The sequence below is a fragment of the Mobula birostris genome, chromosome 17 (assembly GCF_030028105.1).
Source record: "Mobula birostris isolate sMobBir1 chromosome 17, sMobBir1.hap1, whole genome shotgun sequence".
Lineage (NCBI taxonomy): Eukaryota > Metazoa > Chordata > Chondrichthyes > Myliobatiformes > Myliobatidae > Mobula > Mobula birostris.
In genome coordinates, this window is record NC_092386.1 from 15,796,354 (window position 1) to 15,811,983 (window position 15,630).

Sequence of the window (15,630 nt, forward strand, 5' to 3'; positions counted from 1 at the left end):
AGTTCACTCTCCTAAGTTATTAGGTATACTCATAGAACTAGAGGAAGTGTATTCATAGGAACTGAATTTATACATAAGATACAGAATTGGAATAAATGGGTCTTTTTTGAGCTGTAAGGATCCCACTAGTTGACTACCTTATTGGCCTACAATTATCTATAATTTACATCAATGAGCTGGAAGAGGGCACAGAGTAAAAGACAGCCAAGTTTACTGATAACTCCAGAGTGTGATATCAAAAGAAATTACGGCAAAAGTTATTTTTATCCCTCAAAGTCTTTGTCTCAAGGTAACAAACCATACGCTTCAATTCTGAAGAGTAATGAACAGACCATAAACTAAATACTGAAAAAACTAAACAAAATGAAATATTCATCAGTTCAATACCTTGTTTCGGCAGCGGGTAGGGAATAGTAAAGTAATCTTCATAGAAGTCTAAGAGTTTCACAGCTGCTTCTAGTGCAAATGAAGTCTGGTTGATCTTGTCTGGAACCGAGCACACTGAGACCTAGCAATGAGAAAAATAAAACATAGCTCTTCACAAACCTGGGGTGAATATTAGATCAACATTACCTATACCACCTAATCAGCTTGCAATGTTATGGCGTGTTCTATCTGACAAAATAACCCAAGGAAGGGGCTTTTGTACTGAGGGATAAACTTGAAACAGTGACTGGTCACCTCAAAAAGTCAGCTGAGCTTGTCTATTGCCAGATCACTAGGAATAATCTATAAAACATCTCAATTTTAAGCACTCTTCATCTCATGTTCTCGATATTTATTGCATATATATATTTACTACTATTATTTCTTTCTTTTGGTATCTACACAGTTGTGTCTTTTGCACGCTGGTTAAACACTCAAGTTGGTGCAGTCTTTCATTGATTCTGTTATAGTTATTATTCTGTTATGGATTTATTGAGTATGGCTACAGGAAAATGAAATTAATCTCAGGGTTGTATATGGTGACATATACATACAGTATGTACTTCGATAATAAACTTACTTTGCACTTTGAACATCTATGTAGCTGTGCACTTTTAGTCCAAACTGTTTTAACCATGTAGAACTAGCAGCTCAGGCCACTCAACTTCCTTTTATGCTTCTCTTTCAAGTCAGGAGTTTAAAATTTTCCAGCAGGATTATCTGAACAGTACAGCACTCAATTCCCAATGAACACCTTGACTGCAGACTTCATTGCAGCCTTACCTCAAATATGGTCAGAGGAATGAATTCCTGATTCAAAATGAGTTGGCTACTCCCGACGTAAAGCTGCAATTTCTTGTATAGCATCAAGAAATCTAGTTGTCATTACTAAGAATTGGGAACAAACTCCATAATGTACAGGTGCAAGCAGGATAGGATGACAGTGGTGATTCTTGGGGCCAATGTTTCAGACCGAGGACAACACTAGATTTTGTCAGGGCAGTGTTCCAGGTCTTCAACTACTTCATTATTGATTTTCTTTCTATCATAAGGTCAAGGGCAAGGATGCTTACTGGTGTTTAGTAGCTGATGAACCTTAATTCCTTAATGAAACAGCTGGTGCCCAAGTACAGGAACTGAGCAATTTTCAAGCCTAAGCAGCAACTCACATTTGTGGGGAAAGAAAAGTGGCAGGCAATCCTGATCATGGTTTTCCAAATGGAAGAACTGATATTTCACTGGAAATATCACTGTCAAATGCTCAGCCTTCAACATGGTCCTTGGAGTAGAATAATGGGGAAGGAGGTGGTTGGAGGCTATGGTCTGAGTGGTAGCAGGTGTTAGTATTTGGAGGTTACTACTGACCAGAAAATTAACTGGATTAGCTGGATAAATACAATGGGTAAGTTCAATTCTTGGAATTGTATGGAAACTGATTTACCTTCCCGCCAAGGGAAAGCATATCTTAGGAGAATCATGGAGCACTCAAAACATTTCTGAAAAAGTTAAACTCTTTCAGCATTCAAGTCTCAGCTCTCAAGAACCTCAGCACCTTTGGCACAGACATAGTTGCAACCTATTGCTCAGGGCAATAGCACAAATGCCTGGAAGTACTATAATTACCAAACTGCACCAGTGATTGTATCAAAATTCCCTCAAGTGACTTGCCATTACGTAGCAAAACTAGGCAAGATTTGGTTCTGAGGTCTGGCCTTAACATCAATTTAAATATAACTTTAAATGGGCATTAAAGCTTTGTAAGTATTTTATAAATAAAGTCAATTCAATTCAAAACCCTACAGAGGACAATAAAACCACAAAGAACATCATCAGGGTCTCCCTCACCTCTATTTGTGACATTTACCAGGAATGTTGTAGATGAAGGGCCCAGAGCATTGTTCAGGATCCCTACCACCCATCTCACAATCTCTTTGACCCACTACTGTCAGGAAGGAGGCCCAGAAGCATCAGGACTAGGACTACCAGACTGGGTAACAGCCTCTTCTCTCAGGCTGTGAAACTAATGAATACCCTGCCGTCACCGAGATCCCATCACTAGGTCAGCGAGCTGCTTGCTGTACTGTTTACCTATGCTGTGTTTTACAACATGCATTTTGAATTATATTATATTAACTTACAGTATAATATTTTGCTTTATGTGCTGTGTGTGATATATGATATATATTGTCTGGACGCACCGTGGTACAGAGGAGCATTGTTTCATTTGGTTCTGGATATGTACAGTCAGATGACAATAAAGTTGAACTTGATATCAGCCTCTGCACCCCCTCCCTGTTAAATACAGCCTAATTGGAATTTGAGCTAACCTGCATTGTAGAGAAAAGCAAACAAAAGAAATACAAATATATTTTTCCTATTGTTTGACCATTGGAAAAGAGGAAGTAAAAATTAAATTTCAAATTCAGCATAAGGACGCAGATAATAATCTTTGTCTCATGGGTCAAGCGGCCATGGTAGGTCAACTTCAGTCGCCCCTGATGAAGGCAAAGGCTAGGAAAGGTATACAATAGGTATGCAACAGAACCGGCAATGAAAGAGGGATTTCTACCCCACATCCTCAAATACATGAACTTCTAAAGTCACGAGCTTGGTTTTTATTTTATAGAACAAAGATTACTAAGTAATCTTTAGGAACAACATGCTCTCAATTTTATGGAATTAGAATTAGTTGTTAGCTATAAAGAGGTAACTTTCTAATGATTTGTGCACATGCAAAAAATGAGCAGAATCTCATAAAGACCTAATGACTGATACTTTTGTACATTGATGAAAAAAATGTTAACTCACCTTAATTCCACGCTTGTTCTCTTCCATGATGCATTTAAAGTCCGCCACAATGAAGGCCACTAGGTATGTACTCATCTTTACACTTGTATCAAACTGATCCTCAATGAGTCCATCAGCTAATTTAACTGAGTTTACCTAAACAATACATAATAAATCAGAATCAGGTTTATTATCACTAGCATGTGACATAAAATTTGTTACCTTAGCGGCAGCAGTTCAATGCAATACATAATCTAGCAGAGAGAGAAAAAATATAATAATAATTATATAAAACATAATAATAAATAAAGTAAATCAATTATGTATATTGAATAGATTTTTTAAAATGTGCAAAAACAGAAATACTGTATATTAAAGAAGTGAGGTAGTGTCCAAATCTTCAATGTCCATTTAGGAATCGGATGGCAGAGGGGAAGAAGCTGTTCCTGAATCGCCGAGTGTGTACCTTCAGGCTTCTGTACCTCCTACCTGATGGTATCAGTGAGAAAAGGGCATGCCCCGGGTGCTGGAGGTCCTTAATAATGGACGCTGCCTTTCTGAGACATCACTCCCTGAAGATGTCCTGGGTACTTTGTAGGCTACTAACCAAGATGGAGCTGACTAGATTTACAACCTTCTGCAGCTTCTTTCGGTCCTGTGCAGTAGCCCCTCCAGACCAGACAGTGATGCAGCCTGTCAGAATGCTCCCAACGGTACAACTATACAAGTTTTTGAGTATTTGTTGACATGACAAATCTCTTCAAACTATCTGCATTGTTATAGAAGAAAGCATATGACATATAATTTTTCATTTTGCACGGAGGGATTCACAGGTAGTTGTTATAAACTTCAGGCTAAAGACAATGATTATTATATTTTGTTGCGATTGTTACAACTTATTTCATGAAAGCCAATCATTTACATGATAATAGTTAAAAGATCATTCAGAAAATATTATGGCCTTTGGCATAACAAATCAATGCAGTTGGAAATGTTTACTCTAATGTTCTAATTAATATTTACCTTTTGGAATTCAAGACTGTGAATCTTTCTGAATGCTTAGGGAAATAAATACCATAACTATTGGTATTTAACATCAGTGGCTTGCTTACACAGAACATAAAAAACTACAGAACAGACCTGTAAGCCCTCGATGTTGTGCTGATTTTATAAGATCAGTCCAATCCTTCCCTCCTACATAGCTATCCATTTTTTTCTTTCATCCTGGTGCCTATCTAAATGTCTCATAAATGTCCGAATTGTATCTGACTCTACCACCACACTTGGCATTTTGTCCAGCCTCAAATATCACATTCCCAAATCAACGCCATGATTCACTTTTGAAAATCCAAATCCTTCTCATCCATGAGATTCAAATCGATCTGTTAGTTAATGAAGAACTACTTATCTCTAAGATGTGTTCCATTGTTGGATATCACTTTAAGGCTGTATAAGTAAGTAGCCTATGATCCAAGGACACAGCAAGACTGAAAGGAATTGCTGACGTTTGGACAGCATTGTATTCCAAGGTTTCGACCCAAAATATCCACAACAGATGTCACTCAAGACGAGCAGCTACATTGCACAGCTAGTAACGTGACCAGGGATGAAATTCCATCATAATATTCTGAGCACCGATGTGTGTTGCACACAAAATGCTGGAGGAACTCAGCAACTCATGCAGTATCTAGAGAGACCCTACCATACATGCAAACTAACTTGCAGAGTTTCTCCAGCATTTTGTATGCTCAAGATTTCTAGCATCTGCAAGATCTCTTGTGTCTTCATTCTAGGAGCTTTGCTTTCATTGGGACCAGCAATGGAAAGGGTGAGCCTTTTCAAGTTCCCGAGTGTCAACATCTCTGAAGATCTGTCCTAGTTCCAAGATATTGATGCAGTTACACCAGCAGATATATTACATTAGAAGTCTGAGGAGATTTAGGATGTCACCAATGACTAGCAAGTTCCTACAGATTTACTATGGAGAACATTCTCACTGGTTGCATCACTGCCTGGTATGATGGGGTCAATGCACAGGATAAGAAAAAACGTTGCAGAAAGTTGTAAATTCAGCCAGCTCCACCATGGAAACTAGCCCACCCTCCCTTAGCATCAAGGACATCTTCAAAACAGAATGCCTCAAAAAGCTGGCATTCATTGCTAAGGACCCGCACCACCCAGGTTCATTACTACCATCAGAGATTAGGAACAGGAACAGGAACCTGAAGACACATACACAACATTTTAGGTACAGCTTCTTCCTCACCATCATCAGATTTCTGAATGGACTATGAACCTATGAACACTAGCTCATTACAAATACTAGGCTATCTAGCCCATCGAGTCTATTTCACCATTTCATCATGGCTAATCCAATTTTTCTGTCAGCCCCAATCTCCTGCCTTCTCCCGATATCCCTTCATGCCTTGACCAATCAAGAATCTGTCAATCTCTGCCTTAAATATACATGAAGACTTGACCTTCACAGATGCCTGCAGCAAAGAATTCCACAGATTCACCACTCTCTGGCTAAAGAAATCCCTCCTCATCTCCATTCTAAAAGCATGCCCCCCCCCCCATTCTGAGGCTGTGTCCTCTGGTCTTAGACTCTCCCACCATAATAGAGTGGATGTGGATCCTCTCCACATCCACTCTATCAAAGCCTTTTACCATTCAATAATTTTCAATGAGGTTACCCCTCATTCTTCTGAATTCCAGAGAATTCAGGCCCAGATGCATCAAACACTCTTCATGTAACAATCTATTAAATCCTGGAATAATTTTCATGAAGCTCCTTTGAATCCACTTTAGCTTCAGCACATCCTTTCTAAGGGGCCCAAAACTGCTCACAAAACTCCAAGTGAAGCCTCACCAGTGCTTTATAAAGTCCAAGTGATTTTATATTCTATAGTTATTTTTTTCTTCAATGTCAGGTCCTCTACCAGAGGCTTGGGAGCTTGCGGGTTCAGCATGCAGTATCTTTGCTGTTCCTAACAATGTGCTTTTCTGGACCGAGATCTCAGATATTGTTCTGGGGATTTGTTGGAGCCACCCTCCCAGTCCAGGTGTCACAGCTCCAAGTGCTCCTATCACCACCAGGATTACTCTGGCTTTAACCTTCCAAAGTCCTTTTTATCTGCTCTTTCAAGCCCTGGTGTTTCGAGCTTCTCATATCCTTTCTTCCTGATGTTACTGTCATTCTGGATTGCCACATCTATTCCTATTGTTTTCTTCTGTTCCTTATCCAGTATTACTATGTCTGGCTGGTTGGCCAGTACCTGCTCATCAGTCTGTATTTGGAAGTCCCACAGGATCTCAGCTCTGTCATTCTCCATCACCCTTTTGGGAGTTTCCCATTTGGACTTGGGGGTATCCAATTCAATCACAGACATTCTTGTACACAATTCGTGCAACCTGGTTGTACCATTCAGCATATGCTGTCCCTGTCTGCATCTTCCATCTTGCTACTACGTGCTGGATGGCTTCAGCAGATTCCTTGTGCAGTCTGCATCTTGGGTCTTGTCTGGTGTGATTGACCCCTACTTCTAACGCTCGTGCTCAGCTCCTGATCTTGTGCAGCCATGAGCAGCGCCCCTGTGCTGTCACTTCCAGCCGTTGATAGGACTTTCTTATGGCAGCCACCTCAGATACCTGGTGATGGTACATCTCGTGTAGGGGCCCATCCTGCCGAGGCATCTCGTCTTCTGGCTCTGCTTCACCCACTTCCATTTCCATGTCCCCTGCCTGTTGTCTGAGGTATTCTCCTCGCAAGTTGTCCTTAGGGGGCCATCTTCCTGACATACTCGTGGATGTTTCGCATTTCTTCCAGGACTGTCGTCTTGACACTTCAAAGTCTCCGCCCTCCTTTATTCCAGTAGGTGTACAGTCACTCGACATTGGACTTTGGGTGGAATCCTCCATGTATCGCTAGTAGTTTCCAGAACTTTAGGTCAGCGGCTTCCAGTTCATTCCTTGGCCAGCACACTATTGCGTCTGGGTATCTGATGTCTGGTAGGGCAAATGAATTGATGGCTCTGATCTTGTTCTTCCCATTTAACAGCCTTTCACAACATATGCCAGTGGTATTAATATAAATATGGGGGGGGGGGGAGAAGGAAGAGAGTGGGGAGATGATGATGCGGGGGAGATGATGATGATGATGATGATGATGAGGAGGAGGAGGAGGACGAGGAGGTATTTATTATAATTTATAGTCTATTTTATTTATTCCACTGCACTGCTATTACAAAACAACAAATTTCACAACATGTCAGTGAGAATAAATCTTGATTCTGAAATAAGCAACACACACAAAATGCTGGAGGGACTCAGCAGGCCAGGCAGCATCTCTGGAAAATAGTAAACAGTCGACATTTTGGGCTGAGACCCTTCATCAGGACTGGAAAGGCAGGGCAGAGGTCAGAATAAGAATCTGGGGGGGGGCGGGGAGGAAGAAGTACAATGCAGTAGATGATCGGCAAAACTAGGAAGGGGGGGAGGGGAAGTAAGAAGCTGGGAAGTTGACTGGTTAAGGAGATAAAAGAGTGGAGAAGGGGGAATCTGATAGGAGAAGACAGAAGACCAGGGAAGAAAGGGAAGGGGAAGGAGCACCAGAGGGAGGTGATGGGCAGGTAAGGAGATAAGGTAAGAGGGAGAAGCAGGAATGGGGGAATGGTGAAGTGGTGGTGGGGTGGGGGGTAGGTTCTGGAAGTTCGAGAAATCGATGTTCAAAAAATGTGGCTACACATTTTAATTCTACATCCCATTCTGACATGTCTATCCACGGCCTCCTCTACTGTAAGGATGAAGCCTCAGTCAGGTTGGAGGAACAACACCTTATATTCCGTCTGGGTAGCCTCCAACCTGATGGCATGAACATTGACTTCTCTAACTTCCGCTAATGCCCCACTTCCCCCTCGTACCCCATCCGTTATTTATTTATATACACACATTCTTTCTCTCACTCTCCTTTTTCTCCCTCTGTCCCTCTGACTGTACACCTTGCCCATCCTCTGGGTCCTTCCCCCCCCCCCACCTCTTGTCTTTCTTCCCGGACCTCCTGTCCCATGATCCTCTCGTATCCCCTTTTGCCAATCACCTGTCCAGCTCTTGGCTCCATCCCTCCCCCTCCTGTCTTCTCCTATCATTTTGTATCTCCCCCTCCCCCTCCAACTTTCAAATCCCTTACTCACTCTTCCTTCAGTTAGTCCTGACGAAGGGTCTCGGCCTGAAACATCCTGTACCTCTTCCTAGAGATGCTGCCTGGCCTGCTCTGTTCATCAGCAACTTTGATGTGTGTTGTTCAAATATACAGTTGGACACACTAACTCAAAAACCTCATCTCCTACAAATCAAAATCTAATCAGATTAACATTTCAGACACAACTTTCTGATGACATATATAACCAGAATGTCAAGAAATAAAGAATGAACAAGTGAAAGTAAATGTACATACAATGGGCATGTTGGAGAGAGCAATGTGTCTGGATTCCCTTTGTATTTTGATTGTAAATTTGGCTTTGAAGGCAGGCTCATCAAAGCACGGAAAGGCCATGCGTGCTGCAGTAGGTTCAAACTGAGTAGAAGCTAACACTCTGCATAAAACAGAAGAAAGAGAGGCAGTTGGCACTCTTATGAATATTACGTGCACACGATGCTAGTTAACCTGAAGGCAAAACACACCAAGTTACTCACGACAGACAATTATTTTTTCTACCACTAAAGAGATGAAACATGGTCAACCAGTTTTATTTTTGAGATGTTTAGCATTCCTTTTGAGTAGGATCAGATCGCATTACACTTGAATAGTCATTAGATGAGGTAAATTAATATCACAATGAAGTTATATGAAAATTTAATTGGTCAAGCACTTGTCTACAAATATTTTTCAAAACAAATGAAAGTATGCAAACTGCCACTGAACTCACATTTTAAGTGCTTTACTTGTTACATACACCGGTTAAGGTGCATTCTCCAGATACTTTATAAAGTACCAATAGCCTTCAGCCAGGAATAGATGTCATCAGGTAGTTCCCAACCTTCACAGAGTGTTTCAACCCTTAGACACGACACTCTCCAGTTGGTGGGCTGGCAGTGGTGGCCAAATCACTGCCCATCTGCTCCTGGCTTCCAGCTCCCCTCCTTTCGCCTACTCCAACTCCAACAAGAGGCTTGTTCTGCCTCTTCCCCCATCCTACGAGCTGTTTGTTTTTTGCTCCTTTTGTCCAGGCCCAGAGCTGACAACAACTGCTATGCTGATTTGGCTGGGAAACCTCTGCAGCCGATCTCCACAAGGAACAACCATGCCTGCCATCCCTTGTCTTTACACTCCTGCACTAAGGGCTGGTACTTCAAAGGCCTTTCTCTCGTGGGCCTCTTCCCATCCATCCTCCCACGGCACAGTCAGCTCAGCCAGAATTATTTTCCTGTCTTCATTTGACCACAGTACGTCTGGGCATAGGGTTGTGTGCACCACATCCAGGAACTGCAACCTCCTTCCCACATTGACCCTCATCTCCCAGGACCTGGCCGTTAGCAGCAGATTGGGCTTTGGTTGTTTGGTTACGAAAGGCCTGGCTCCCTCTTTGATGAAGGTGATGGCCTTCCTCAAATCTGTGCCAGCCATCCTCTTCTTGCATCTCTCTCGCTCTAGTGTGTCAGCAAGAGTGAGAAGCACCTTATCATGGCGCCACCTATACCGTCCTTGAGTTAGAGCTGTTTTACACTTGGACAGTATATGATTCAAATATACGAGTAAACGTAAGATGGAAGGCCAGGTTCACACATTATACAGTCTATCAGAAAAACATTCTCTTGTTCCCAGTGAATCTGTAAAGATGGATGGGTGTACAGAGAAAGACATTGCAGTTAAGTTTTCCTCACTGGGAAATAGGTTTAGGGAATCTAAATGCACATAACAGAAGTTGAACTTCTGGATTATAAAGGTATAGACTGGACGTTTATCAGTAGTGAAGAGAGATTTAGTTCGATTACACTCATTGGAACCAAGTTTCTAAGGTAGAATCTAATGTACAGCCACTATAAAGTACAGTGCAGCAACAGAACTGGAATCAGTGAAAGGAGCTGGGTGACGGTTATGTATTCTCTCGATACATAGAACAATACTGCACATATGCAATCTAATCTGAGTTAGTGGGAAGAGGAAATACAATGACAAAGAGTTTGGCATCAAGGGTAAGACTCTGAGGTTCATCTGAAGTGAACAAAGAAGGAGAATAAATTAAGGGAGCAATAAATTAAAGACCGGAGGGATATCAGATTTCTTGAGATTGGAGAGCACAAGTCTGTTAAAGACAATAGGGAAAAACACATTCAAACACTTTGCAAAGATAATCGAGAGTTGGTGATAGCTGGAAAATTTGACTATAGTTGCTTCCTTATGGTTAGGCTGTGGTGGGGAGAAGGGGGAAAACAGGGAGGGCAAGAGCAGTTTAGTATGGAGGAAGGAAACTACGAGAGAATAAAGTAGGGTTAACAACGTCAGTAAAGATAGAGTTAAAATGCAGAAGTGTCATCAGAAGCTAAGACTTGAGGAGCTCAAGAAAGTGAGCTACAAACTTCAGTGATTAATTGTATTGGCTTTATTTCTTACATCCTTCACATACATGAGGAGTAAAAATCTTTACGTTACGTCTCCATCTAAATGTGCAATGTGCAATCATAGTAATTTATAATAATTTATCATAAATAGAACAGTCAATGTGAGTTCACTCAAATCAGTGTGAGTTCATCAGTCTGACGGCCTGGTGGAAGAAGCTGTCCTGGAGCCTGTTGGTCCTGGCTTTTATGCTGCGGTACTGCTTCCCGGATGGTAGCGGCTGGAATAGATTGTGGTGGAGATGGCTTGGGTCCCTAATGATCCCACGGGCCCCTTTTACACACCTGTCCTTGTAAGTGTCCTGAATCATGGAACCTTCACAACTACAGATGCGCTGGGCTGTCCGCACCACTCTGCAGAGTCCTGCGATTAAGGGAGGTACAGTCCCATACCAGGCAGTGATGCAGCCAGTCAGCAGATAAGTATAAAACAATAAATAAAAAACTATCTATGAAGGACATAATTAGTGTATTAAAGGGTAGAAGATATTAAGGCTTATGACAGTAACTCCAGCATGTGGAGAGCTGTCCTCTTGTACAGTTGTACTCCCAAGTTGTTGCACTGTTAATTACTTTAGAGCTGGGGTTCCCAACCTGAGGTCTATGGATCCCTTGGTTAATGGTAAGGTTCCATGGCATTAAAAAGGTTGGGAACCCCTGCTTTAGAGTGATTATAGTCTCTGTTTTACTGCACAGAAACAGGCCCATCATATTGATACCCACCACCAAGTACCAATCTATACCAACTACGTGATGTTTCACATACAGTTTATTTACTAAATCATGAAATTTACCTTAATTCACCATCTTGTGTTTTATAGCTGCCCTTGTAAAAACCATGGTAGCTATCCGAAAGATTGCCAATGTAGTCAATATTAATCAGGTATGTATTTCCGGAGTATAAGGTTCCATTGGACAGAAGGGCAATTTGGTCATATGGTAGATATTCCAAAAGCCGTAGGTTGCTTTCTGGTTCAGTTGATCCACCCTCTCTCAACAGAGCAATAGTTGCCTTGATGATGTCGAGCTTTTTGCTATGCAAGATGATAGAATTGGTATCCATTCCAATGGAAACTTCAATCCTGACAGATGCAGAGAAGGTCAGCGTGGTCAGATTTGGGTGGATAAGCAGCTCATAATGTACGGGCAAAATGGTGTCAGGTAATCTCATTCTGTTCCAGGGGAATCTCTGCCCATTCGATGTGAAGGGATAATCTGGCTCCTCCCCACTATTCTGATCATGTTTTAAGCCATCCACAACTGAAAGGACTATAATTGTGATAAGTCCTATTAATTGCAGGGACTTGGCAGTTGCCATTTAGATGACGGTTACAGTGGCACCGTCACCTCCAAAGTCTTTCAAAAGAAGTTCACTGTTTTTCTTTTCACGCAGTGCTACGTTGTAATGGTCATTTAGTGGCTTTTTGTAAATAAAGCTTCACACATCCTGAAAATAGCAATGTCCTATGTGAAAAAAAAACACGAAAATTAAAAATGTTATGTACTTACATTTATCTGTGGATATCTTTGTTACTAATAAACACAAGAAATTCTGAAGATACCTCAGATCTAGGGTAACACACACAAAATGCTGGATGAACTCGATCTATGGAAAGGAATAAAGAGTCGACATTTCAGGCCGAGACCCTGATGAAGAGGTCGACTCTGTATTCTTCTGCATAGATACTGCCTGACCTACCGAGTTCCTCCAGCCTTTTGTGCATTAATTTTTGTACCATTTACAATGATAGCAGTAATAATGGCAGCTCTTTGAATCCGCCAGTCTTTTAAATAGATCACGGTTAATCTGTATCTCTTTGTATATATGTAACTCTGATTTGAACAGAATTGTTACATAAATCACATGCAATGCTGAGGTTATATGAGCAAAAAATTCCTAGGTTCTAATTCCTGAGTTAACTGATCTCATCTCACATCATCAGCAGAGGCATTATGGTTCACTTCAACATCTCATGTTCAGGATGGCAATGTTGCAGTTTCCATAGGTCTTGTGCCAAAACTGCCCATTCCCATTCACTATCCCACCAACCCTCCAACATGGTGCACATACATTACCAAATTTATATTCAGTCTTCAAGATAACCTTTCCAAAATCAAAGTTCAAAGTTCATATTAAATTTATTATCAATGTACACTACACTACTTTGACATTCACTTTCTTGCAGGCATTTACTGGAAAAAAGTACAATAGAATTTTCCACTTTTTCCACTGAGGCTGAGTGGGACTACAACCAAAGATCATGGGTTAAAGGTGAAAGGTGAGAGATTTGAGAGGAAACTTCTTCACTCAGAGCGTTGTGAGAGTGTGGAATGAGTTGCCAGCACAAGTGGTCCGTGCGAGCTTGTTTTCAACTTTAAGAGAAGCTTGGATTGGTACATGGATAGTAGGGATATGGAGGGCCATGGTCCCGGTGCAGGTCGTTAGGTGTAAGCAGTTTAAATATTTTCGGCATGGACTAGATGGGCCAAAGGGCATGTTTCTGTGCTGCACTTCTTTATGACTCTGTGACTCTAGAATTTCTGGAAAATGATACATAATCAGACAAACACTGACAAACAGCCAATGTGCAAAAGAAGAAAACTTAGCAAATAAAAATAATATTGATAATGTGAGTTGTGAAGAGTTCTTGAAAGTGAGTCTGTAGTTCATAGAATCAGTTCAGAGTGGTGGTGAATGTAGTTATCCACACTGGTTCAGAGTTTGATGATTAAAGGGTAATAACTGTTTCTGAACCTGATGATGTGGGCCCTAAGCCTTCTGCACCTCCTGCCCAATAGTAGTGAGAAGTCAGCATGGCCTGGATAGTGAAAGTTTTTGATGTCTACACAAGTTCAAGCTAAAGTGAATAATATCTTAAATTTTCTTAAGTCACAAGGTTTATAACTTAGAAAAGACATGATAGGTGGGCATGGTCCAGGAACAAAGACCAATATTGGTGATAAGTATATGGTGTTTGAGAAAAAGAGTTACAGTAATTTAAGGTACTGCACTCTTATTCAAGATGCAAGATAATTCAATGTAATTTCCAGTAACCACGTGTAAAGGAGAACAAATTAATTGTTACTCCAGATCCGATGCAGGACAAAAAAAAACACAATAAGATAAAGAACAAAATAATGAAGAAACCCACAATAATTATATAAATACATAAGGAAGTTTATACACACATACTGATTGTACATACATAAAGGGACACTAGGTACAGGGGTGTCTGTACAAAGGTAACTCTGACAGGAAATTATAAAGTTGGTGGAGAATAAAGCAGAAATGCTATACCATCAAAAGTAGAATCAGATGTTGAAAAACAACATACTAAGATTCCTATTATTGGGTATTAAAATACGAGTAGTTTGAAAGTGTGCAACTTGGCCAGACCAGACTTGATCGAGGTATATAAGATTACTGAAGGCATAGACAGACAGCTAGTATTCTTCCACCACCACCACACCCAGTTATTGAAATGTCTAATATCAGAGGCATATATTCAAGGTGGGGGGGGGGTAACTTAAAAGGAGATGTGCGGGGTAAGCTCTTTGCAAAGAGAGTGGTGGGTGTCTGCAAAGCACTGCTTGGTGCATGGCGGGGGCAAATACGAATCGGCAGGAAATGGAAGGATATGGAGATCTTCTGGAGGCAGAAGAGATGAATTTAGTTTAACATTTAGTTCTGCACAACTTTATTGGCCAAAGAGCCCGCGCCTGTTGTCCAGCATTCTATGAGACCAGTGTTAAGTGGTTGCAAGCGAAAGGAGTGGAGAAATCACCGCGGTCGCTGGTACAGTGCTCTCGGGTGGGTTTGAGCTGAGAAGACGCAGCATCGTCGGGGCGTCCTGTGATTACTGGAGACAGAATGGCGTTAGCCAATCTTTCACAGTTTATGTCAAACCAAACTCAATTTTATTATCTCCTCACTCAGTTTTCCATCACCCCCTCCCTTCCCGTGTCTTGCAATGTTCGCGATATACAAGGGAACGGGAACGTGAGCTGGCCTGGGTGAGTCGGGCCATGACCGGCGGAGACTCCAATGCACCGACTAGCGAGCGAGTGTCTCCCGGGCGAGGCCGTGTTCGCTGGGGCGCTGAGCAACGGAACCCTCGCTGCACGGATTGAACCTGATTGTTGCTTTCACCGACAATGCGTCTGCCCTTTCGGGAATTCTCTGCATAAACTGTACCTTTATAACCGAGCAATATTGTTCTGCCGACTTCGCGACTCCCGAATGAGAGGCCTCAATCGATTCCCCGGCAGAAGTGAAAGTGAAAATAAAAAGAAAAACAACCTTTAGGCCTACATCCAATGATTTCCCTTTTTTAAAGTCAGTTGAGAAAATAATATTAAATGTTTTAAATCGATTTACAGCAGTACAGCAAAATATAAACGCTTAGTTTATTCATCAATGGAAAGTTGACAGCCTTCCCAACTCTAAAGGAAGATAAATTAACAAAACTGGTAAATGTTTAAAAGCTGATGAAATTAGCCCAAAATAAACTTGTTTCTTTCTTTCCTTTCACTGTTTCTGGTAATGTAGAGTTACAGTTAAATACCTAGTAAATACACCCAGTGGCCACCTCCTATACCTTATAAGGTAGCCTGCACACCACTGTGTGGTTATTTGAATTACTGTCACCTTCCCATCAGCTTGAGCCTGTTCTCTGACCTCTTACAAACAAGGCATTTTTACCCACAGAACTGCACTCACTGGATGCTCACATTCTCAGCAAACTCTGGAGACTGTTGTGTGTGAAAGTCCCAGGAGATCAGCAGTTTGTGAGATACTCA

At 41.5% G+C, this 15,630-nt stretch overlaps 1 protein-coding gene across 1 annotated transcript in view; it reads right to left on the reverse strand.

Annotated features, from left to right (window-relative positions):
• The window catches only part of erap1b (endoplasmic reticulum aminopeptidase 1b), a 59,974-nt gene extending 44,829 nt beyond the window's left edge, over window positions 1–15,145 (reverse strand). The window contains exons 1-5 of the mRNA XM_072281313.1: window positions 15,026–15,145; window positions 11,625–12,294; window positions 8,669–8,807; window positions 3,235–3,369; window positions 388–508 (exon numbers count right to left, since the gene is read on the reverse strand). Of these exons, the coding sequence (XP_072137414.1) occupies window positions 388–508; window positions 3,235–3,369; window positions 8,669–8,807; window positions 11,625–12,148 (919 nt within the window). The 5' untranslated portion in view covers window positions 12,149–12,294; window positions 15,026–15,145. The remainder of the gene's footprint in view (window positions 1–387; window positions 509–3,234; window positions 3,370–8,668; window positions 8,808–11,624; window positions 12,295–15,025) is intronic.
• Between the last annotated feature and the right edge of the window lie 485 nt (window positions 15,146–15,630).